General features: G+C 47.6%; 3 protein-coding genes across 6 annotated transcripts; 1 reads left to right on the top strand and 2 right to left on the bottom strand.

The window, feature by feature from the left end:
• Positions 1-264: 264 nt before the first annotated feature.
• On the top strand, positions 265-10,229 carry LOC117857432 (metal tolerance protein 7). Of its 2 annotated transcripts, none has more exons than XM_034740090.2 (6): positions 265-827; positions 5,379-5,494; positions 5,582-5,827; positions 9,153-9,233; positions 9,352-9,582; positions 9,664-10,229. In XM_034740090.2, the coding sequence occupies exons 1-6, from the start codon at positions 671-673 to the stop codon at positions 10,006-10,008; spliced, it is 1,176 nt and encodes a 391-aa protein (XP_034595981.1). In that variant the 5' UTR covers positions 265-670; the 3' UTR covers positions 10,009-10,229. The 2 variants fall into 2 exon arrangements, with proteins under 2 accessions (XP_034595981.1, XP_034595982.1); XM_034740091.2 differs by lacking the exon at positions 265-827 and adding an exon at positions 3,678-4,237.
• Positions 10,230-11,009: 780 nt separating this feature from the next.
• Positions 11,010-15,690, bottom strand: LOC117857431 (uncharacterized). Of its 3 annotated transcripts, XM_034740089.2 has the most exons (3): positions 14,548-15,036; positions 11,991-14,418; positions 11,158-11,197 (listed from the first exon to the last, which is right to left on the bottom strand). In XM_034740089.2, the coding sequence occupies exon 2, from the start codon at positions 13,650-13,652 to the stop codon at positions 12,399-12,401; it is 1,254 nt and encodes a 417-aa protein (XP_034595980.1). In that variant the 5' UTR covers positions 13,653-14,418; positions 14,548-15,036; the 3' UTR covers positions 11,158-11,197; positions 11,991-12,398. The 3 variants fall into 3 exon arrangements, 1 of the variants encoding a protein (XP_034595980.1); XR_011898169.1 differs by lacking the exons at positions 11,158-11,197; positions 11,991-14,418 and adding an exon at positions 11,010-11,102; XR_011898168.1 differs by lacking the exons at positions 11,991-14,418; positions 14,548-15,036 and adding an exon at positions 15,044-15,690.
• A 6,686-nt stretch (positions 15,691-22,376) lies between these two features.
• On the bottom strand, positions 22,377-23,817 carry LOC117858423 (uncharacterized). Its single transcript, XM_034741489.2, has 2 exons — positions 23,437-23,817; positions 22,377-23,333 (listed from the first exon to the last, which is right to left on the bottom strand). Exons 1-2 carry the CDS (start codon positions 23,624-23,626, stop codon positions 22,630-22,632), a joined length of 894 nt encoding a protein of 297 aa, XP_034597380.1. The 5' UTR covers positions 23,627-23,817; the 3' UTR covers positions 22,377-22,629.
• Between the last annotated feature and the right edge of the window lie 1,565 nt (positions 23,818-25,382).

The raw sequence follows: 25,382 nt of genomic DNA, 5'->3' as shown, positions 1-25,382 counted from the left end.
CACGCAGCAGGAGCTAGCACCGCCCGGGCACGACGGCTAGCTGATCGATGACGTCCTCCCTCCCTCCGCATCACCTCCCACTTTGGCGCGCGTCGGCTAGCTAGGCCGGAGGCTGTGACCCGACCGGACCGGCTGGCTAGCTGGTGACCCGAGTCAGTGTGTGCGCGATGACCCGATGACTCAACGAGCTCTGCAACAAAGGCGACCCGACGGGCGCTAGGGTACAAAGCGCGGCGCACCAACTCCATCGAGCCATCAGCCGCTCGTCACGAAACCCCAACCGCGCCACTTCTCAGTTCTCCCTGTTGCCTCTGCCTCCGCGCGCGTTCTCGCATAAGAGAGCACCGGGGAGCGGGGGGGAAAGCAGCAAGCCGGCAACGGACGCGCGCGCCTCACCACCGTCCCCGCCTGCCGTTGCTGCGCGTGCACTGCTCGATCTCCCCTGTTGCCTCTGCCTGTAGTTGCGCATGCATTCCGCGTGCACTGCTCCCCGTGCCGCCAACCGCTCGATCTAAAGCGTAGCACGCATCTCTCTCCGGCAGTTGCGCATGCATTAGATCTGCTGCTACTCCACTTCTTCTTCCTCCTCCTCTTCCTCCTTCCGTCGCCGTGCACCTCGGTTAGTTGGTTTGTTGCTTGGCTGTGGATTGTTGCCGATCGATCGGGCGGCATGGGCGAGAACAAGGAGGGGCAGGGGGCGCCGGCGGAGGCCGGGGAAATAGCGGCGGGGCCGGCGGCGTCGTGGCGGCTCAACGTCAGCGACTTCCACATGCCGGAGCGGCCCAAGGAGCCGCCCTTCGTCACCAGGGTCTTCCTCCGCAGCCACGGTACGGTACCTCACTACCCCTCGACTCGCCCCTCTCCTCTGCCTGCCGCATTGCAGTGCTCCGATCCTATCATCTTGCAATGTTATTCCGTTCAGCGGCAGATTAATGGCGCGATTATTAGTTCCTCGTATTGCCATGCAACACCACCCACTGCATTTGTTGCGAATTTGTACTCTCTTTGTTCGCCGCCGTTCAGTGTCATGACAAATTGATCAAGCTGGGACTTTTGGGAGAAACAGAAACTGATTGCAACTGCTACACTAAGCAGAATTATTCTCTAGTGATCTCAGTTAGTAGTGAACTTCCAGGATAATACCACCAAAAGACCATGGCGAACCGGCGATGGTAACAACAAACTAGAATGGCGCTTAGTGCAGTCCAATGAGGACTGAATATACTTGTGAGAACTTTTTTCACCACTTTACCAGCCATGCATCAAGCGCCCCCTGCATTGGACAAACAATTACAGGAAAGAATCCAAGTAGCTGTCGCGTTAGATACTTGGATTCATATAACACTAAGAAATTATGGGAGGAAATGAAAAGGAAGGCATCAGTATAGTTTTAACTGTTGCATGCACGAGTTAGACAACGCTTAGGCTCGTTCCAGACGTCCAGTGATTTATTTTTAAAAAAATCGTTTATTTTTACGTTTGAACCTGCAAAAAGTGAGTTACATTGCCATCTGCTTACGTATTCTGAATATGGACATTATTCCGAACGTACTATAAATTGAAAAGATTTTAGTTTCGTTATGTCTCGTACTAATAATTGAATGTACATATATACTCCAGAAAGCAATCTAGTCAGAGTCGGTCAGAAGTAAAAGAGAAAAAAAAAAGGTCTAGTGACTGGACTGATGTGAAATTTCTTAACCCTCCCGTAAAAAAATAAAAAAATCATAACCTATGGAGTTGGCCTTGCTGAAGAGGGAAATGGAACGAAAATTGCAGTGGGGTCTCCAAGCTGCATGCAAAAGCTACTAGATGCTAGACCTTTTTTTTTTCTTTTTGAAAAACGATGCAAGCTAGACCTATGCTGCCACTTTTCTTGTTTTTCTTGACCGGAAGGCGGCGTTTCAATTGAAGTGCCGTCTTGTTAGCATGCCATGACACGGTCGAGGGCATCTCTAGTGATCCCTGATTCTCTTGTTAGCTTGGCAATCACAAGACGACCAACCATGATGTCACTTACTTAGAGCGAGAAATCCAATCGTGTGGGGCTAAAGTATAAACATATCAAATCTATCGGCGAATTTACCTCAGCCGGCACGCAACCAGAATTTTGGCCTGCCGCGTCCCCAGATCTGCTTCCACGTACGCAGCATGCAGTTTATCGCTTAATTTGCACGCACGCAACTCGGCCGCCTCCCCGGATTTGGCGATGCACGTGTCTCCTTTTTCGATGAAAAAGAATGATCCGTGCAAAATACTGCAAGGTAGCCAGGAGCAGCACAGAATGCGTGTACCACCTGGACACTGGCAGCGTAAGCATATTGTTGGCAAGCCACGAATATGCACGTCTCCTCTTCGTGCATTTTTGCAGTGATAGTAGACCAGTAGTTAAATGCGATCGATTCGGGCAAGATCATCCCTCTGGTAGTAAGTGTCTCAGCGAGGCGGTCAAAACGTAGCCGAAAGACAAGAGGCGCCGTCAAAAAGTTAATCTGAAATGCACCACAAATAGGAACAAGCTAAGCCAGCTGAACGATGCAAGACTGGTGGCAGAAGATAACCACTCCTAGACAACTTTAGGTAACTAACCAAGACGCAACGAACTGCTTTCGGCAATCTATAAAATTAAGAGCTACTCCTACCACATGTCACTGTCACTTTCAGTACGGAAACATCCAAGAAGCTCCCACAGAACCCGTCGATCTGCACTCAGGATCCACGGGAATTTGCAAAGCGATACGGAGATAAAAAGAACTCCTACGCTAGCACACTACAACTTGACATTCGAAACCGATCGATGATGATGTCCGCCGGGCAAAAAGTTTCCACAGCTGCTGCACCGGCCGGTTCTTTCCACCTAGCTAAACTTTAGACTAAAGTTTAGCAACTTTTAGCTGCTAAACTGCCAAACACCCTTGCTAAAATTTGCTAAAGTTGAGCACTTTAGCAAGTTTTTAGTTGCTAAAACTTGCTAAAAGGTGAGCTGGACAACATATACCCCTCATTTATTGCTTGTCTCCCCCTCCTGCGCACCTTTAGGTCTTTTTATAGCTCATTAAATGCCTTTTAGCAAGAGTATCCAAACAGCTCTTGCTAAAGTTTAGCAGCTAAAATTTAGCGAATTTTAGCGGCTAAATTTTAGCGAATTTTAGCGGCTAAATTTTAGCGAATTTTAGCTGCTAAATTTTAGCGAGAGTAATCTAGTCGTCGTGTCACGTAAACCGTAGTGCGCGCCTGGTGGAGGCTGAAGGGATCAGCGGCGGTGCAGGTCGACGTTGTCATCTTGTTCACATCGTCTTTGCGCGGTGTCCTCCTATTCTCCTAGCCTGGGAACGGGGATCTCTTCCTCCTCTTTCTAAGGCATCCTTTCCAGGCGTCTGGCATCGGCTCGCCGCTGCAAACACGAGGCCGAGGCTCACGTGCGTCGCCTTCGCCCGCGGCGGCCACTTGGCGCCGGCGCCGCCCACGTCGACGGTCGGCGTGCGAGGTGGTCCAGTCCGACGGGGCTCGACCCGCCAGCTGGGCTCACGCTCATCTGCTTGTGTTGCTTTGCCGTCTCCAACTCTGTCTCGTGCTCTCGCCTCTCGGTGAGGGCAGCAGATCAGAACGATGGCTTCGCTAACCTAAACGTGTCACGTGCCCATGCTGTCCGTCGCATTCTTTTCCCCGGAAACGGAAAAGGAGGCCGTGGCGACTGCGCGGTAGGCAGCGACGGGGCCAAGTGGGAAGCAGCGAAACAGGGAAACGCCTGGGGAGTCCGGGTCCCAGGCCGCGCTGGATGCTTCGGGATTGGACAGAACACGCGGCACTTTCCTCCCGGCGCGCCCATGGCCCCATGCGACCGGCCATGCCCAACTCGGCGACGCCCAATGCGGCAAAGGAAAGGAGGCCAAGCCGATTCCGTTGCGCCGCGCGCCTTTCCGTTCTTGGGCACACGCACGCGGGGGGATCCCTGATAAATCCTGCGAGGCGGTGGACGGGGAGCTTGGCGGCGGAGCAGAGCCGAGACGAGTTGCACGCGCTCACGCACTAGCTAGCAGAGCAGCTAAGCCATCAGCGGGTTGATTCCAACAGCGGGCGGAGAGGGCCATGGGGAGCCCGAGCCAAGGACGCGGCCGCGACGGGAGCGGGGAGGAGGCCGGGTCGTGGCGGCTGCGCATGGGCAGCGAGTTCCACGTCCCGGACAGGTTCCATCGCCAGCCGCCCTTATACGCCAGGATCTTCGGCGGCTCGCACGGTGCGCTGTGCCCTCTCTCTTGTCTCTTTCGCATTGTTGTTTGCTTCCCTCCCTGTCGTCCTATGCCAGTCGTCCCAGTCCCAACAGCAGAACGAGGAAATCCTCAGACGAAAAACCACAGCTGCGCATCCGAAACTGAGCTAGCATCTACTAGACCTCGTTGATTACTGGGGCCTTCATGGATTATGGCATTGATTCTGAATTTCCTGTTCTTTTGTGTGCGACCGTAACGCTGTACGCCGCATTCATGGTTAGCGGCCATTAATTTTTTCTACGACAACATGGATGATACTCTAAATCCTGGGAGCAGCGACAATATGGACGCCGTTTAGTATTGCAGGGGAAAACATGATCGCGACAAGTCTTTGCTTCTCATGTTTTCACTTCCTTTGGTCGCCACTCATAATCGTCGCTTTGCTACACATGGTTTTCCTTGTCTTTGAAAATACGCAGGAGAGTTACGTATCATTTGTATTAAGAAAGAGATTGAAAAGATTGAATATGCAGGAGAGTTATGTATCATTTGTATTAAGAAAAAGATTAATGAACATTTTTAAAACACGGGCCTACCAAGCACACGCACACGGATTCGCTTACAAATTGACATTATACAAGAAATTTAATAACCGGAGAGGGAAAAGAACTATGCTTGGGAACTATCCTCCCGTAGAGATCGACTGTCTGCAGGCCAGCCAATTCCAGCAAGGTGCCTCGCCCCTGCCTGAATCCACGCTTGTCCCTCTTCGATGATCTCCGTAATCAGCTGGTTTGTCGAGGTTGAGTGACCTTGGAAGACCCTGTTATTTCGTTCTTTCCAGGAACCATCTGCAGCTGAATGGCATAACTATCAAGTATCCACTGTGTTTCGGACGTACCTTCAAAGCGGCTTCTTAAATTGCATTTGTGATCTTAATTCTTAACCTACTGCCTACTGGTGTGGTGATACTGGAACATGTGTACAGTCAGATGGCGATTTTGCTTTGTTTTCCCTTAGTAAAAGCTGATGTAGGCGTGCTGAATCCTTTGGTCGAAACACTGTTCTGAAGTTACCTTTGGTTGATCAATGCGTTCCCTTATGTTCTGCTTCATAGTGCACCACCTCATCAGTCATCACCTCTGACAGTCCAGTTCCTAATTTCAGGGAAGCAGAGGAAGATCGCAAAGTACTACAAGAAACAGGAGAATCTACTGAAGGATTTCAACGAGATGGAGACCATGAATGAAGTTGGGGGCTTGGACCAGAATGCTCCTACCGAGGTGCAAGTGCATTCTACAGATTTACTGTAATGTATGTTGTGTTTTGCCTTACAAGATACTGACTGAATCCTCTCCTTTTGTTCTTAGGAAGAATTAAGGCAATTGGCAAAGAGCGAAAGATTTGCTATTAACCTGTCGAATATAATCAATCTGATCCTCTTTGTTACAAAAGTCGTTGCTTCGGCTGAAAGTGTATCCATGGCAGTAATAGCGTCGACACTGGACTCTCTGCTGGACCTTCTGTCAGGTTTCATACTCTGGTTTACGGCACATGCTATGAAAAAGCCGAACAAGTACAGCTATCCGATTGGGAAGAGGCGCATGCAGCCAGTGGTAAGGACCTTGTTCGTCAAACTGAATTACTTCGGTTTCTTTAAAAATTTAAGATGATCTCTGTTTTGCATCACAAAAGTACCTTCACGGTTCTGAAAAAAATGTGATCTCGTTGATGACTAAAATTGATAGGATCTAAACAGACCGGTCACTAAACCGGTCATACCGGTCTGACCAAAGTGCTCCAAATGCAAATTGGACTTAACCATTGTGTATCTCTTGTCGAGTAAATCAAAATACATACGTAGAACGTTCTATTTGGAGTTTGGATGAGAGAGTTATGATCTCTGGAAGATCTACATCCATGAAAACTAGTCTGGCTAGGGCGGTCAGACCGGTTTGATCTGTGTAGTCCGAGTTAGGAGTTGTATTTTGACATGGAATTTGTTAGGATTTCGACTCCTAATGGGACAGAACCCCCCTCCCTATAAATATAAAGAGCCACGGCCGATTGAGGGGATCCAATCGATCCAAAATATTATCAATCTACTATTTTTGCCTTGTTTTCCTTTTTCTCTTTGCTCTAGCTTTTCCAATCCCATCTGCTGTTCTTCCTTCATCTCTACGACGTCTGCCGATCCTAGAACAACCCAAGGTGCGCCTACCCTGACGGGGTCCTCTCGAGTGGGCGTTCGTTGGTTTCTTCGCCAGGCTCGTCGGCGAAACTGGTCTGACCGGCCACCCACACCGGTTTGACTGGCCCGCACATAGGAGCCCCTTCGCGCGCTGCACGTTCGAGTGCGTTCGTGTGTTGACCTGATTTTTGCGCCAACACATTTTGATGACTCTGCTGGGGAAGAAGAAGAAAGACATCGATTGCAATTGACAGTGAAGATGATCTTTCCAATGTCAACGCCAAGAACATCATGAACCCGACATTCAAGCAATTTCCTAAAGAGGTCCGCCAGATGCTGGAGGAGTGCAAGAAGAAGCACAATGCAGAGGACTTGCAAGCGGCGATTGCGAGTTTTGAAGTTGATCAAAGAGGCACGGTCAAGAAGATTAAGGAGATTGACTTCGCTTCTACCTCAAACAACACTTTTGATACTCCACCACTCGAGGTGAAAACCAATGTGAGCATATCATCATCGCCATCTCCTTTTGTTACCGTGAATGATCTTATTACTGTAATAGACAATTTGTGCTTATTGATAACTAAAAGTGTACAAGATATGGTAGATAAGAGCAATGATAAATGAATTGAGGGGGGTAATTATGTTGCATCTGATCTTGAAGTGCATCAGCAACATTGCCTCAGTATGGCATACCGTCGAACTATTTTGTGGGATAAACACTTCCACCTCAATCTGGTCAGATAATACCAGTCAGACTGCATGGTCCAACCGGTCAGACCGGTCTAGGTGTTATGGTTCCATATGCATCATATCTGGAGCCTATAGCTACTATACCTCCCGTTCAGACTGGCTCTGGCCAATCTAGTGAGGTTCCTAATTTTGTAGCTCCATATACTATAGTAGCTCATGGTACTCTGCCCATGGTTCCTATTGGAGTGGGTATTTCATATGGTTTCATGTCACAAATTGGTAGCCGTTTGCAACGTAATGTTCCTAATCCACTTGTACAACAGAATGTTTTGCAATCGAATGCTTCTATATCGCAATCATCTAGGCCAACCACTGTTCAAGAAATTATTGATAGGTTTAATACCAATCTTGCTAAACAAATGAATGAGAATTATGGAATAGAAGTGAAACATAAAACCCGTACATATCAAAAGCCGTATCCCTTTAGCTTTGATTTGGTTTCTTATACTTCTAGTTGGCGTTGTCCTGATTTTGTGAAATTTAGCGGGGATGATAGCAAAATTACTTGGGAGCACATTAGCCAATATCTTGCTCAATTAGGAAAGGCTACTTCCATAGAAGAAGTGAAAGTGTGATTATTCTCTTTATCTTTAACTGGAACTGCTTTTTCATGGTTTGCTTCATTACCTGTTGATTCTATTCATACTTGGGAGCAATTAGAGCAAAAATTTCATGATCACTTTTATAGTGGAGATATTGAGTTACGATTGAGTCATTTAACATCACTTAGGCAAAAGTATGATGAAACTATTGCTGATTATATTAGAAGATTTAGAGATAAAAAAAACCTTTGTTATAGTCTTGTTATCTCCAAGAGGGATCTTGCTGAATTAGCTTTTAATGGATTGCGGTTCCATATTAGAGAAAGATTAGAAGGTCATGAATTTGCTAATATTACCCAAGTTTTGCAAAGAACTTTGGCTCAAGAAAGCCGAAGTAAAGATACTCGGCTCAAATCTAATCGTTCTAATATGCGTATGCTAAATTATGAATCCTCGGACGATGAGAGTAAAGATGTGTATACTGTTGAGTTTGTATGGTCACCACAAGATACACCAAGCAATTGTGTTTCTCTCAAGCCTGCCCATAAAAATCGGCAAGATGAGGTGAAATTCACTTTTAATGTGTCTAAATGTGATAGAATCTTTGATGAACTAGTGAAGGCTGGAAAGATTAAGTTTTCTCATATATACCTCCAGTTGATGAATTAAAGTGGCATGCTTATTGCAAGTGGCATAATTCAACTAATGACTGCAATGTTTTCCATAGACAAATACAATCGGCCATCAAAGAAGGACGATTGAAGTTTCACGGAATACAGATTGATCAAAATCCCTTTCCTATAAACACTCTTGAGTTGACAAATCCCAAAGTGCTTATTCGGCCGGATCAAGCTGAAAAAGCCAAAGGGAAGAATGTAATCATTGGAGAGGAGAGGCCTGAGAAGAAGGTACCACCGAAGAAGACCCCTCAAGTTGCAGCAAAGACTTTGACACTCGAGGGGCAAGATAAAAATAAGAATACCGGCAGCACGCCAGCCGATCTGATCGGTTCTCAGGCCGGTCTGACCGATGCCTCTAGTAAGCTTGGAGACCGCCATCTGCTGTTCTTCCTTCGTCTCTACGTTGTCTGAGAATGTTCTAGGTGGCCTGCCAATCCCAAAACAACTCAAGGTGCGCCTGCCTTGATGGGATCCCGCCTGGGTGAGCGTTCGTTGGTTTCTTCGTCGGGCTCGCCGGTGAAACCGGTCTAACCGGCCACCAACACCAATCTGACCAGCCTGCGCAGAGGAGCTACAAGGAGCCCCTCCGCGCGCCGCACGTTCAAGTGTGTTCGTGTGTTGGCTCGATTTTAGCTCCCTTTCCGTTCTTCAGAGAATCAGTTTACTGTCGAAGCATCATCTTTTTGTCAGATTGAGTCTGAATTCCATAATTCCTGAATCGTTCACAGTGTCTGACTTTTGTTCCCGGCAGACTGAATGATTTGACATTTTGTTGTAGGGCATAATAGTCTTTGCATCAATAATGGGCACACTAGGCTTCCAAGTGCTGATCGAATCAGGGCGCCAGCTCATCACACAGGTACATGATCGGTGGTTTACCTTTCTCACAGCAGCATATCTGAGACGAGACGGTGCCTTCTCTTTTCTCTGATTTGATTGCTGACACTAATCATCCCTGTGCGATGGCCCAACGGCAGGAGCACGCGAATTTCAAGCTCAAGCAAGAGCTCTGGATGGTGGGCAGCATGTCCTCTGTCGCGGTCGTCAAGTTCTTCCTCATGCTCTACTGCCGGACGTTCAAGAACGAGATCGTGAGGGCCTACGCCCAGGACCACTTCTTCGACGTGATCACCAACTCGGTCGGCCTGGTCGCGGCGCTGCTCGCCGTCCGGTTCAAATGGTGGATGGACCCTGTTGGTGCCATACTGGTGAGCGAAATTCCATTGCAGATATCAGTATAAGTAACTGCGAGCCGTGAATGAAAATAATTAACAAAAAAAACTTTGCAGATCGCGCTGTACACGATCACGACATGGGCGCGGACGGTGCTGGAGAACGTGGGGACGCTGATCGGCAAGTCGGCGCCGGCGGAGTACCTGACGAAGCTGACGTACCTGATCTGGAACCACCACGAGGAGATCCGGCACATCGACACGGTGAGGGCCTACACCTTCGGCACGCACTACTTCGTGGAGGTGGACATCGTGCTCCCGGGGGACATGCCGCTCAGCCAGGCGCACGACATCGGCGAGTCGCTGCAGGAGAAGCTCGAGCAGCTGCCAGAGGTCGAGCGCGCCTTCGTCCACGTCGACTTCGAGTTCACGCACCGCCCCGAGCACAAGGCTGAGGTCTGATGCTCTGATTGCCTGCAGGCTACTACTTTCAGAGCTCGATCAGAGCCTCAGGCCAGATAGCAGATGCAGAGCTGCTGTAGATCTGATGACATGTATTCATAAGAAGAGATGCAACATCATTTCATGAGCCCTCATCAACTCTTAAAAGGGCATCTAAATGTTTTGTCGTGTCATGAAAATTGGAATGCCGTTTTTGTCTATAGATCGCAGTTTGTTGAAAACTTCTCTGGGCATCTAGATATTTCTTAAAAGGGCATCTAGATGTTTTGGCGTGAAGGACCTGCATATCTCACAACGGATTGCAACTTTGATTGTTTCTGAATTTCAGCGACATAATATTCCATTCGAAAGCTTAGGAACCCGCTCATAATTCGGAGACAAATCTACCGTACATGATAGCCAGTAAGGCAAATTCAAGCGACGGCATAGATCTTTACGGCAGGCTACATGATGCAGAAGTATCTTCCAGAAACTGTCCAGGATGCACGGATAAAAAACATGATAGGTTTTAGTACACTAACTCTGAACTTCAGATAACCTATTCAGGCTTCAATTCAGGTATGTCAAATGCGGCTATGTTCTGAGGTTCACACTCTGGGCTGAAGAGCCGCACAAGCAGGGCTGTTGTCGCGCTCACAGAGACTGCTCCGCATGACGCCCACCTGAGACTCCTTGGAACTGTTATTCTTGGACCTGTAGAATAAGCACATGGTCAGCAAAATGGTCTGAGCTCTGGTTTGATCCAAAGATCTTGCACAGTGAGAAAACTAAACAAGTACTGCTCACAAGATGCATATCATTGTACAAAAAACATATAAGAGGGAGATGATTGGATGGATAAGAATAATGACCATAGTGAAGGCGGCAGAGCACCCAGAAAGCCAGACCACCACCAACGGAGAATATGCCAGCAGTCTGCCGCATCAACCGGGAGCAGGGCTTTGACTCTGGCCGCATCACCTCCCCTTCCGACCATCCCAGTGCTCGCCGCAGTGCCATCGCGATCCTTGGCTTCTTTGCTGATGAATGTACTACTGATGTACTGAAGTTGGTAAGAGGTTCGGTTGTTCAGACTTTACAGTGCCTCCTGGTTCCTGAAATGAGAACAGTTTGTGATGAATATACTACCGATGTGCTGAAGTTGATAAGAGAGGTTCAGTTGTTCAGACTTTACAGTGCCTCCTGGTTCCTAAAACGAGAACAGTTAGGCTTCGTTTTCAAATAAAAAAAAGAACAGTTAGGCTTGTGGTATTTCTTTCCTTTTCAAATAATCTCAGACTACGTTAAATGTAAAAATCTGACCCAAAGACATGATCGTTGTGAATCCGTTTATATCATAGGCAGTCAGGTAGGATTAATGCACATGAACTTATGCATTGATTTATTATTTATTATCCATCTTGAACACTGAGAAAATTCCACATCATATATCCAACTGACAATTCTAATATTCAAGCTCCTTTTCAATCCAAGAAAATTTCTGCTATCAAAGACCAATAATTCTATCACATATAGGCTTAATGCAAAAGAATCGAACTTGTTGCCAACTCTACAAATGGTCATCCAAATGACTGTGATCAAGAACATATGCATACGGATTCTGTAGCAGATTAGGGAAAAATAACATGTCAGGTATCAGGCCACCATATCAGAATACAATGCAGTAAGATAAACAGGTTGTAAAACTGAAGATAAGCAATGTAAATTCAGCCATGGTCCTAACTGCATGTTTATGCAATGACTGTGCAGGAACATGAAAGCACAAGCTACAGAATCCACCTTTATGCTTATACACCCAGCTACTCCTAATCCTATGAGCAGTCAACGCTGGTTAAACCTCTGGCACGCCAGAGTAACAGCAACCTGCTCCAATTCCAAACGGTGAGAGAAAAAACTTGGTTTCCGCGCTAAGTTGCAGCACAAGTGTCGCCGAGGCCACCGACGGTGAGGACCGGGATGTGAGGAAGATAACAAGCTCTCACCGGATAAATTCTCCCGTGGCCGCCGACGAGATCGCCGTGACGTGAGATGGAATCGCCACCGCCGCCGCCACCGAGGACGAACAAGCAAGGGAATAAGCTTCTATTTGATTTCTTTGTTCCCTTCTCTCTAGCAGCTGTTGGCTTTTATGACTTCCCTCACATTATCTCACACATGGGCCCTGCTGTTCATAGACCGAGTCCACGGGTGTTACACTTCCGCCACCTCGAAAAGTTGCTTGTCCCCAAGCAACCGCATAGCCCACTCTTTGCTTAGTCTTTACCGCCCAACTTCTCTGAAGAACTCAGCAGGTCATCTGTCATAACTAGATTCATTTAAGCTGCAGCCCCGGCTCATTCTCTCACCATGTCTGTGCAAGCAAAGCAGTCATGACTCATTACTGAACTTATCTAAGCTGATTTATGAATGCCCGGATCCCAAATCCTTCCGTTTAGCTCACATCCACCTTGGGAGCCCATTGATGAGGTACAAACACCTGCTACTTTTCCACCATGCCTCCGCTCTGATATTGCCTCAAGCACTGTTTGGTTGACTCTACTCCATGGACTGAAACCATTTTGCTTCCATGAAGATATTTTGTCAAAAACTGAATAATCAGTTTTCATGTGATAGTTTCCTTTGTTGAAAGTATTTTGACGCCATGGTGGCATTTCAGAAATCACATAACGAGCACTCCCTTTTTCTGCCATGCACCCTGCAGAGGACAACACCATACCAAAACCAGCTCCATGATCTTTCAGATGCAAATTGCCATTGGTTTTGAGGGCTATTTCATTGTGTAATTTTTCGCCATCCACCACGCTGAGCTCACTTTGTCCTGGACTAAAACTACCATACCTCCATGCTGTCATTTTCTCAAGCACATGTCTGTTGACATTACTGCACTGACTGAAACCTCCCAACGACGATAAGTTGCCAAGCAGTGAGTGAGCAGTATCAATTCCACACTTCTCAAAGCTGCAGACACTTGCTCCTTTCATTTCTTCACAATTGACCAAGTTCTCAATGCCAAGGTTCAGCTCCTGGACAGCAAGCACATCAAATATGTCATTTGCTATGACCACGTCATGCTGTAGAAACAATGGTAAATCACCAACTTCAGTGAGGAAATCATTGTCTCCATGTCCCTGCTTAACATCAGCAAACTGCTCTAAAAGATTGATGTGCATGTCAAGGTTGTGTGGCATATCCTCATCCCAAATGATGCTCCCAACATCATCGAACTCAATTATTGACTTTGCCTTCTCGCTGTCCAAGTGCTCTCTACCTGAAACAATTAGCTGCAACAAGTTGTCTGTATCCTGGTATGGCATCACCTCCTCATCCCATATCACATTCTCAGATGATATTTCATTGAACATCTCATATGCAGCTCCCTTTGAATCCACAAACTCAACATGCTCAGGCAGTACCACCTGAGTGTGCAAGTAATTAGTGTCAGGTTCATCAGTTAGTTTCCTCTCCACACCAACAAAGCAATTTCCACCTTGAGCAAGCTGCTTCAGTAAACCTTCATGCAAGTGAATGTCAGATTGCATCCCCTCATCCCATGTAGCCTCAAGAGGCATTTCCTTAAACATTTGGCTTGCATCAATGACTCCAAACTCTAAGTATGGTGATGAAAAATCAACATCAGTGCTCATATTCCTGGTGACCTGCACAGCAACGAAACTGTTTTCCTCACACCCTGCTAGCTTTGATGCAGCACATGCTACTTGCAGATCCTGCAACCATGGAACCACTTCACCTTCTTCTCTATCATTGCCATCAGACCAACCATTCACGCAAGGCAAGCCATCTAGTGCCTGGTCTGCACTTCCTGTGACATTTCCACAAACACCTGAGGGGCATCAGGTACAACAAAATCCTGTTGCAGCAAGTAACTGCTATCAGCACTCGCCATAATCTCCTCACGACTCTAAGTCAGGCAAACCGTCAAACAGCTGGTGGGTATGCCTCCTGCCACAGCACACATCACGTTTTCCTCCCCCAGCCCCAAGTTCCATGGCATCGTTGGTGTCCCCAATATCAAGCCCCCTTTGCTACGTTCAGGAGGACTCACCTCAAATCCATCCATCGCCCTCAATCTCGGAGAGGAAGCGAGCCTTGCCACAGCCTGGCCAATAGTCTCCAATTGCTTCGCCATGACTTGTTGACCTCTCCTCACCTGATCCAGCGACGTGGATGCCAGGGTGAACTGCGTCGCCATGCACTGCTGTGTGGTGTCGATGGATTCGATGCGGGTGTGAAGCCGATTCAGCCCCTCCTGTAGCCGCGACCACCGCGCCTCCCGGTTCACGTCCGCATCAAACATCGACATGCCGGTTACCGTAGTCGGAGCAGCCCGGTTCGCCGCCGCACGTTGCAGAACCCCCATGGATCTACCGCCGCCACAACACCGCCGATATGCTGCCGCAGATGCAGAGCAATGACTAGAGTACCCACGCCGAGAAAAAGCTAGCTCTAAATACCAATTGTCGCAACCCCGAGGCCACCGGCGGTGAGGACCGGGACGTGAGGAAGATAACAAGCTCTCACCGGATAAATTCTCCCGTGGCCGCCGACGAGATCGCCGTGACGTGAGATGGAATCGCCGCCGCCGCCGCCACCACCGAGGACGAACAAGCAAGGGAATAAAGCTTCTATTTGATTTCTTCATTCCCTTCTCTCTAGCAGCTGTTGGCTTTTATGACTTCCCTCACATTATCTTATACATGGGCCCTGCTGTTCATAGACCGAGTCCACAGGGGTTACAACAAGCAGTTCAGGGAACCTACTTTACCACCATCTCCTTTCAGTCACAGTTGAAATGAACCTAGTTTACCCAGAATCAGGATAAACACTCGCTCCTCCCAAGCAGCGTCGCACACCACATGTTCGACATATTGCCTCAGCAACCAATCAGCACAAAAATACCAATTGCTTGCTCCACGCATCCCCCGCGCCATAGAAAGACCAAATCGGCACTACTAAACGAATACGGCGCCATCTACGAGAAGGCCATGGCTTCGGGTGCAGAGGTTAGGTTACGTACCGTCAGCTTCGGCGGTGGCTGGCGTGATTCGCCTCCTGCGCGCCGCGTTGCCCTCCCGCAACCTCAAGCGGCTGCAGCCTCAGACTGGGGGTTGGGAGGGAAGGGATCCTTGCTTCACGCACGGGCGGGCGGCACCGCGGCGCCGGCGAGTACGAGCGGAGCGGAGAGGGGGGAATGAATCAGAAGGAAGGTGGAGGAGCCGCCGTCGGCTGGGCTGGTCTTGTGGCGGGCTCGCGGCACAGTTGGTGGGCTCCATGGAAGCCCAAACAGAAAGGCGTTGGAGACTGGTTTCTTCGCTCGCAGGCCGGAAGCCCAGCACGGCGTGCAGTGTTTCTCTGCTGGGAAGGAGCTGCCGGGCTGCTGCACTGCAACTGTGTGTTCCCATCTGGACGGGAATGCATGCATGTTTTTGTTGTGGGAAAAAAAGAGAGAGGAAGGCCCTGGACATTTTTATTTTGGCTGAGGAGCGGGGCAAGGAGCAAGGGTATTGTTTTCCATGTTTCTATCTCTCTCGTCGACATGTCACGTCATCGCAACTGTAAACGAAGATAGAGGTTTGTCGTTGACCGTGGTCCACGGACATATCAAGTCGAGCTCCGGTCCCGTCGATCATCCGGCTCCCGCTACACAACAAAAACGTACCCATATTTACCTGCGACCAATTTGCATTGGATGATATTGCTAGTCTCTTTTCCTCGAACAAGAGCAGCGCACGTTTTTGAGGGATAAAAAAAACTGAATACTACAATGTTTGTGACAGCATGCAGTACGGAGGCTCACGCTAAGAATCCCAACAAACATTGCTAGCAAAATGACACTGATTTGTCGTCGAAACGGCCTTGAGCCGGGCAAACCCCCGGCTGTGGCGCGGGACGGTACCTCAGCGTGAGACCCAAATGCTTGTGCTCTCATGTGCATCAGCTTGCACTGCGGCTAGCTCCAAATAACGCCACCAATACTTTAACCGCATGACGGTCCTTCGTTGACACATCTAGGTGCACGTAGGACAAGATTAAACTAATATGGCTAAATGATAGTCATAATCTACTACTATACAAAAGAGAGCCAATACTATACCAGCATCAAAGGGACACTTGTGCAGTAATGTTCATATAGTTGCATTCAAGGGAACAGGGATCAATTAGTTTCACCAAAGTCAGGAAGTGGTCCCGGCCGACAAGTGGATGGTTTTTTAAGCAGCCGGCAGTAGTCAATCATGCAATGGTTTTATCCAGAACTGTGCACTCGCTTTTTATCCAGAACTGTGCGCTCGCTTTTTATCCAGAACTGTGCACTCGCTTAGTTTACCATGGTTTTCAGTTGGGCATTATCACTCAGGAATTAGGATCAGCATCAACATTGTCAAACTTAAAATGCTTTTGACTCGCCAAGAAAACTCTGAACGCTTCTTCGAGTACCAGTAACACACCGAGTCATTTTCCTATTATTTTCATACTACTATTGGCTTGTACTAGTATAACATGCCGCGCAAAGTTTTTCGTGTGGAACGTTTCAGGCAATACTCCTTGATTCCCGCTGCTCACGCGCATTGTTTTGTTTCGGTGCGGAGAAACAGATGGCTCACCCACCTTCACGGCTTCACCTGTGCTGCGGCGTGCTAACGAGTAACGACCCCTCTTCCTCTTCCTCCTCCTTCCTTTCCTTCTCGTCCTCTCTCTCTCTCTCTCTCTCTCTCTCTCTCTCTCTCTCTCTCTCTCTCTCTCTCTCTCTCTCTTCCTGCAGCTAGCTGCAGCCTGCAGCTGCACGGGAAGATATCACGGACGTCGATGCAATGCGAGCGGCGGCGAATAGGAGGCCGAGAAGGAACTCTGTAGTTGTCATCATCATGTGCCTTTTCTGGGTATGCCTCCATGGCGGCGTTAATCTTCTAGCAGCTGCGGTTCCGGTGCCCCGCCGTCCAAGCGTCGCCGTCGCAGGGTCACACATCCTGGGCTCTAGGCCAATACCTGCAGGCGGCGGCGCCGGAGGCTTTTCGTCGCCTTCCGTTGCCGCCCGGTTCGGCGACGACAAGCGGCGGATTCCGAGCTGCCCCGATGCTCTTCACAACAGGTAGGATCGGAAACTTGAGCTCAAGCAGTCAAGCCTGCTGGCAACCACAGCTTACAAGTGTGCGTGTGTGTGGCTATATTTGTTTTGGTTAGTTCGAAAGCATGTCTTGCAAGCTATACTGAAGATCGATGAGCAAAGCCACGGTTGCTTTTGAGCATCGAACCATGCGAGCAAGTACATGTCTACTGGCCTTGAAAAATGAAATTGCGTACTTTGCTTGTTTGCTTCAATTTGTACATGCTTTTGGGATGTGTTTCAACTTATAAGTTCTAATAGGCCTATACTGCTTCTTGACATCGATTGAATGTCTCAACTCAAGATAAAGTTTTGTGCTCGATGATGTCAATTGCAACCGTTGCGTTCCTCCAACTCATCTCCTTTTTGTGTTCGTCTCTAGGGATTTCATAATATTAAAGAAGTACTACTAGTAATTTAGTCGATCGGTGGATCTGGTCACTGACTTCGGAACTTCCTCGGGGAGCTAGCTCATTAGTTGCCACGTACTATATTGACGTTGTATAATACGTAAGCTACTGGATGTCGTACTACTGCAGTAGATTATTTGAAGTGCCTCATCCAAAGAAAATAGAGCTTTCACTGCAAAAGTTGCAATATTTCCAACAGGCAGAAGTTATTCCGAGTGCCAATAAGTCCTTATTTTTCAAGTGCCGCCCGAGGATTGTTTAAGTATATTTTTTTGTCTTTATTTCTGAACAGTTTTGACAAATTGCTAACAACATCATTCCCAACATAAAAAATACATATTATAGTAGATAACTATCATAAGACTACAAATTGTTGGCCGTTTCAAAATAGAAACCATCACCGAAGATTGTCACTCATGTACACTGTTTTTACATCTTTCCTTTTCTTTTTACTGCAAACTTTCCGCTCAACCAATTTTGCAATGTACAGTAGTAGTATCTCAAAGGCTGGATCCACCAGCTATGGTATCCAGCGCATATGTGCATGCATGTTGTGCTCACATGTAGGAGAACGACCTATATTTTGGACGATCCTCTTATATTAAGCGTCACCCAACTGGGCTCCCTGTCTTTTTATGGGAGCAAACCAATCATGGACAGAATGATGGGAAATTTCAGGGCGAGCCATGGCTATTGGCTCGGCGTGGATGGTCGGAATGCGCATGTCAGGATCGTCATGCAGCGACAGACCAACCACATCTCGGGCCCCTGTGTCGGTGGTGTGAGTGACCATGCCGGCTTCCTTATTAGCTTGCGATCATTCTGTGGGGGCAGACAGTTTTCCTCTCCAGTAAGTTGAACCTCCATTTTGTTTCTGGATCCACTGCAGGATCGATCCGTCCGTAGTGTACACGCGGCAGTGGTAACCAACACTGGATGGGGAGATCACTGTGTTTTTCGTTCTGTTGTTCTCAACGCTTCCGCTTGCCATCGCTCTGTAGACGATGGCCTTGCATTGTCATCGTCGCTACCATGTGATCTTGGCCTGAATGAGTTGTTAGCATGCCGACGACGGTTTTGGGGAGGCAGATCATATGCATATATGCCGTCTTCACGCGGCGCCACACGACACGGGCAGGGAGCTCGGAACAGCACCGCCACCGGCGCGGGCCGTCGTACGCGTGTTCAGGGTGCGCAACGCAATCTTACTTTTGGGCTCGCGTTCCGTCGTCGTACGGCCCAAGTAAAGCATTCCAGGCATCCTGGGCTCTCTCTCCTCCGGAGCAAGGCCGTGTTACGTGCGGCGGGCTCAATTGACCGATTTTATTTTCGGAATTCGGAGCATGGACCCCAGCACTGTTCTCAGGCCCGGCCCCTAGCTTACAACTTCTTGATTTAACATTCATCTTCAGAAAAGGGGATATATTGTTTCAAGATGTGCGGCCGTGACCAAGATTAAGGGCTTCTCCAATGGCTGACGACGTCGCTAGCGTAGGTTATATTTTATTCGATCTGGAGGTGACAGAAGGGGGATTAACCATCAAGCTAGTGAGAAGTGGAGCGATAGTCTCAAACGCATTCCGAGAGTGCATGCAGGGCATTCCGAGAGTGCATGCGGGACCTACCCTCTCTCTACCACGCTGCTCCATGCACCGACACGATCTGTACTTAAATTTTTGCCATTTTAATTTATTCAACTGCCTCCACGTCATCCGGCGAGTTCGACAGCACCATTGAAGACGGCCCAAGATCTCGACAAACAAGTTTCAGATTCGATCAGATACCTATATAGATGTATTTGGAGAGAGAAAACCTTAGGCATTCCTCTAATTCTATTTACTGGGCCTGTTCGAATGAGCCAAAATAAGCCGTAGCCGGCTATTCAGCTAGATTTTTTTTACTTCTCCCTATTTTTACTGTTCAAACAGTAAAAAAAAGCCGGCTGTGACTTATTTGGAGCCCAGCCGAACACCCCACTACTCCCTCCGTCCAAAAAAGAATGCAACTCTCGCTTCCCAAAAAGTCAACCAATTTTAAATTTGATCAATTTATACAAAATAGTACTAACATTTATGGTACAAAATAAATAGTAATAGATTAATCATGTAATATATTTTCATACTAAATCTATTTGGAGACGTGAATATTTAGTATTTTCTTTTATAAATTTGATCAAATTTGAAACTGTTTGACTACTCAAAAAGCGAGATTTGCATTCTTTTTAGGATGAAATACGCACTTCTTGAAGAGCGTGAGTGTTATGATTCATGTAATCAGACCTTTGTTGTAAACTGCCTTTGCTTCCTTCTTAAATGAATTGGCAGTGCTCTGCCTAATTCAAGAAAAAAAATACTACGCACCTCCGTGTGTAAGACTTGAGGAATTGTTTGGGCACAACTCATATAGTGGCAATTGGGGTTGTGCGCGTGTTTTATGGCTACTGACTAATATGTCATAATATAAGAAAACCAGTGAAGTTAATTATACAAGGGCAAAAATAAAAGAAATCGAAGCAAGACTGCAAGAGACTCTTGTCATCCACAAAGTTTAGGAGAAGAATTTTCTCTCTGGATAATCATGGCAAATTTATGCAAGAACTTCTGTTTACAGGCTGCACTTATTGAATCGATCGACAAGCATGATAGTTGTGTGTTTTGCTGCCATTATGTTTGCCACTTCTTTGCTTTGGCTCTATTTGGAGGGAGCAGTTGGCTTTTCCATAGAGAAGCTTCCCAATTCAGCATTCGACCTACAATATACAATTATAAGTGGTACGCAGCCACTCAACAACCAAGAGTAGAAAAACACATACTTCATCTTTTGTTTTTGCTACAATGATTATCGGAATCCCTCATTTTTTCAAGGACGACGGCATAGTTTTAAAATGTGGCGGTTTGGTAAAGGGAGATACACTTTAAGAAGAGGGAAGAGGGGAGATTAAGAGATTAATGTTGCCTTGTACTTCCTAATTAGAGGTAGGGTAATGTCTAGAATCTAAACATATGGTGTAACATATTAAAACAAACTCACTCCCGTACTAAAAGGGCACCATAGAAAATTCATACTCCGTCCAAACTGTTGTTCCCAGAGAATATACATTTAGACTGATGATACAGCTCTCCAGTCATAACCAGCCTCGTATAGACCCTTATTGAATTGTAGCTGAAGTTTGTTGGATTTTGTCTTCTGATTATTCCATACGACCATGTTATTGGTTTCCACTTTCCAGTAAACATATGGGCGTAGTTATGTAAAATTCTGCACAAGCGTGTTAGATATACGTAAGTGAGATGCAATCAGATATGCCAATATATAAGTGATTGGTTAATTATTGCTATGGATCTATATATTAGCTTTCAACATCTGCTTGCAGGATTTTAAATAAAAATACAAACTAATTAACCTTGTCACGTACGTTAATTAGTTGTATGGAAGTTGCTTATGATCGCTGTGGAGTATATGTACTACACATGTTTATCTGAGCACGAAATTAAATGATGCGTACATCAACAAAGAATTAGCTTCCTATTCAGAAAAATATTTTTTTGAAATAAAATTCAGAAAAATATAAGAAAAACTTTAGCACTTCAACATGAAATATTGCCATGAGAATGTCTTTCTCAAGAATTCACTGTAGCATTTTGGAAATATGTGCAGGTTGAGTAGAGTGTCTGATCATTATATATAATATAATGGCACATACACCCTGAATTCACAGGAATCTAATTTTGTCCCCAGCATCATCGGATCTTGAATAACGTAAGAACTTAAACACTTTAATTTTGCAATCAGGATAAGACGTACTTCATCTCTTGAATGAATTATATATTCTTCTAATCAACATACAGGAAATACATCATTAATCTGTACTATGTCATCCATATTTTTTTTTGGGGGGGGGGGGGAAGATAACTGAACGAAAGACAAACAAAATAGTAGAGTGTATCAATCAAATAACTCAAGAGAGATGACCATGCAAAATACGTAAAAGATACCATTCTTGATGCAAATCGATGGTTTCATCGGATAATGGCGTATATGCATGATGCACGCCATGTGCGCTGTTCAATTTTGACACCAGGAATCTGTGTATAGATCGTACCATGTTTGCATCAAACAACACTACTACTACCATTGGTTGCAGATACTTAACCGGCTACTTGGCAAATTGGCTAAAAAACTCGGCTCTTCATTTGTCAGCTCTTGGAGATGATCAAACCCTAGCTAACTCTGGCATTGTTATTTCTGCAACTTGCCTCCCCATCGACATGCCTTTGCCATATACATTGAACCTCCCCTTGTGGGGGCGCCGCGTGCACCAAGAAAAAGGTTCTCTCTCCCCCTACAAAGAACAAGTTGTGCGCACCATGTATGGGAATGTTCAGATAGCTAGGCTCGCTTCTGCAAACCGTGTTGGCTTTGGAGAAGATTTAGCACAGTGATCCTTTTGTTTCCATCAATGTTTGCAGGATAAAGAAGATACTAGCTCATGCACTAGGAAGCCTGCTGTAGCATACCGGGAGCCTCCTGTAGCATTCAGGAAATTGAACATTTTATTCATTTAATAATTTCTGGGCACAAACCCATTTGATTTCAGGGCTTAGTTAGCGTGTTGCCAGCTCCGGCATAACCATATATTTCGTCATATGTGGAAACCTAAAATGGAAAATAACCAAACTTCAATATATAGACAAGCACAGATTACATGTCCTGGACTGATCACAATTCATAGTCATAAAGGAAACCATTACATGAGAATTGAGATAGAGTTATATTAGTTGTATCATCAGGTGCTACGTATATTGATCATATAATTACAAATGAACATGCATGCAATATACACAAAGCTCTCTATACATGATACATATAGGATCTGACATGCGTCTGAAACATCTGAAGTTAAATAAAGGGAAAGAACAGAAGATCGAAACGGAGTATCATACATCAGAAAAGGCAAAAAAAGGGCATGCACTGTTGTTACACGATGTTTCCAAAACTAGAGAACATCAAAGCGACTCCTACAGATCAAGACATACTAAGACGATCGAGTTCCTTGCCAATCAAAAGCCCCTCTGAATTGACATGATCTCATTATCTAGCTCTAGAATCTGCGATCGCCAAGCCGAGCTTCGCCAGCTCGCCTCTGAGACAAGGCTGCAGGCCGTCGTCAACGTCTGACGGCTCGGTCTTGTGCACCGTCGTCGTCGGCAGGCCTAGTGTGAGGTCCAGGCCATCCGCGCGCCCATCATCGTCGATTTCTCGTCGTGGCTCCGGTTCAGACTGACTGACATGAGAGACGTCCACGGTGTCCACCGAGGTGTTGCTATCGGTCTCCGGCACGGCGTCGTGGCTCCCGGAGTACTCGTGGCTCGGCTGGCGGCGAGGCGCCCAGTTCAGCGGCTGCGCCATCCGGACGTCGACCAGCATGCTGGCCGCCGCCGACGGCTGGGAGAAGACTAGCTCGATGCCGGAGCCGGAACCTGCCGACCTGTGGGCGCCGGCGGACCGTTTGAATTGGCCCCGCGAGCTGTTGGCCAACCGGTGGAGGCCGGCGGCGGCAGCCACGGCGCCGTGGTCGTCTGCTTCTCTCCTGGCGACGTGGCGGATGTCGCACGTCCGGAGAGGCGGGACGGCCGTGGCGGCGGGCGGTGGTGGCGCGATGGGCATGCCGCGGAGGACCGACTCGACGGCGGACTGGCACAGCTTCCAGTTCCCGGACCAGAGCAGGCCCACCGAGCCGTACACCGGGTTTAGCATGCGGCCGCAGGCCTCGTACAACAGAGACCGGAAGATTGCTGCATACACATGGAGATCATCACATGAGCACAGCGCGCCACAGTGAGGGACGATCCGCGAGAAGTGTATTTACAGCGCTTAGTTAGATGCATATATATTTACCTGGTCGGACGTGTTCGGGGCCGGCGGCGATGAGGTTGATGAGGCCGGCGCGGCCGTAGAACTTGGCGAGGAAGACGGTGGCGTTGCCCTGCGCGTCGGGGCTGCGGATCCACTGCAGGCACAGCCGGATGGCGCAGTTGTCGCTGCACCCCTTGCGCAGCACGCGGCACCCGTTGCAGCTCATCCGCATCCTGAATCACTGTACCCTCTCACCGGCTCTACGTCGTCAATGGTGGTGGAGAGTGGGGAACGAGGAAGGAGACGAGGGGAACGGTGTGCGTGAGAGGAGTGGTGGAGGCGGAGCTGCGGAGGTCTACATAAAGCATCGGGAGGCGAAACCGCGTCTGGTCTGGACGTCTGGTTCTCGGTACGGTGGACACCGGGCTGGGAAAGCCTCCGGTTTCCATGGGAGCGGAAAGCTGATTTCAAATGTGGGCCCGTGACCTGCCAAATTACTCAATTGTCCCCTATCCAACCAGGAGGGAGATTGGTTGAACTTGTGTGTGATTTGGGATTGGACCACAAATTTCATGATGCACATACACTGATGAGGCTTAGAGGTTTGAGGCTATCCGCACCGCTCAGCTGTAAAACACCCCCTACTGCAAATATACAAGTCAAACTCACGCACTGCGCACCGCTATCTTCTCCCCAATCCCTCTGTTCGCTACAGTGAAACTGGAAACCCAGCGTGTGAGCTCTCCACCGCTATCCTCTCCACCGCAGCAGCCGCTCCTCTTGCGGCAGCCGTGCGAAGTGTCCGCGTCCTCCCCGATGGCATCTAGAAAAAGAGAAGCCGGCGGTCTCCCTCAAATCCGAGGGCATTGGGGACGGAGGGGAGGAGGAGGCAGCGCCCGCCGGAGAGTGCAGGGACGGGTTAGTGAAGGGGGTTGGCGGTCGGCGGCGGCGCAGAGAGAGGCAGGCACGGACGGACTTGGAGGAGAGCTCTACAGCGCGGTCACCCATTCGCCATCGACAGAGAAGGTAATCCCTATCCCTACTGCAGCCTCTAGATCCGGAGGCGCTCACCCACCGTGGCCGCTGCGACCTGCCGTAGTGGCCCTACCGGCCCCGCCGTGGTCAGCTCGCCATCCCCTGCGAGCCACCGTGCTCGCCCCCCAGCATCGCCGCGCTCGCCCCCGGCACCGCCGCTCCACTCTCTGCTTCTTTTCCTTTTCATTTTGCTATCTCCTATCTATCATACTCCTGAAGATGCATATTGGCTCTACTCCTGAAGTGCTTAAGTTCATAAACCATGGCAAAAATGCATATATTCCTGAGTCACAACACAGAACTATACATGACAACACTCTTATATTATACAACTAGTAGATGTCAATCGTAATCCAGCAGGATTGTGAACAAAGCTCTTCATAAATGAACCTGCAACAAGTAAAATCGAGCTTAGAAACATTGTCCGCTACTCATATTTGAATTGCACTCAATTGCAAACAGAGGAAGCAAAAGAAAAGTATGTGCATTACTGTCAAGGTGTATAATCAAATATTACTAGGGACACCATTAAATAAAATGTCAATGATGTGAGGGTTTTTATGCTGCCCAAAATAGGCCTTTGCTCTAGATTTTTTTTTTGTCTTCATTATGCGTCTATGTTCCACTGCATATATGTTGTAGTGTGATGCTTGCACATATGTGTGTGCCTGTGGTGGGCAGCATGTGCCTTTCATGCATACTTCTTGGCATATATGCATCTAGCTAGTTAGAGCTATACAACAACCACATTTCAAAATGTTCTATCTTGCACTCATTCTGACCAACACTAGGCGCATTCATTTCAGGGGCAATGTTCAGTCACCCATTGCTATTTAATTAGGGTTCAGACACATTGACACCAAAACTTAGCATGTTGCCAAAATATTTGATGGTGCATATGTATTTAGAATCTTGCAGTCTTTTCTTCATATTTTAAAATAGAGCAAGATGAA

The sequence above is a fragment of the Setaria viridis genome, chromosome 5 (assembly GCF_005286985.2).
Source record: "Setaria viridis chromosome 5, Setaria_viridis_v4.0, whole genome shotgun sequence".
Classification (NCBI taxonomy): Eukaryota; Viridiplantae; Streptophyta; class Magnoliopsida; order Poales; family Poaceae; genus Setaria; species Setaria viridis.
This window is presented reverse-complemented; position numbering and strand designations above follow the sequence as displayed.

What these genes read in the sequence shown, in the direction of transcription:
- LOC117857432 (XM_034740090.2), top strand. Translation starts at nt 671, where the DNA reads ATGGGCGAGAACAAGGAGGGGCAGGGGGCGCCGGCGGAGGCCGGGGAA. An exon ending in ACCAGAATGCTCCTACCGAG is followed by an intron (nt 5,495 to 5,581) that starts GTGCAAGTGCAT and finishes TTTTGTTCTTAG; the next exon opens with GAAGAATTAAGGCAATTGGC. An exon ending in GGCGCCAGCTCATCACACAG is followed by an intron (nt 9,234 to 9,351) that starts GTACATGATCGG and finishes GCCCAACGGCAG; the next exon opens with GAGCACGCGAATTTCAAGCT.
- LOC117857431 (XM_034740089.2), bottom strand. Translation starts at nt 13,652, where the DNA reads ATGAGCACTGATGTTGATTTTTCATCACCATACTTAGAGTTTGGAGTC.
- LOC117858423 (XM_034741489.2), bottom strand. Translation starts at nt 23,626, where the DNA reads ATGCGGATGAGCTGCAACGGGTGCCGCGTGCTGCGCAAGGGGTGCAGC. An exon ending in CCCCGAACACGTCCGACCAG is followed by an intron (nt 23,334 to 23,436) that starts GTAAATATATAT and finishes ATGTGTATGCAG; the next exon opens with CAATCTTCCGGTCTCTGTTG.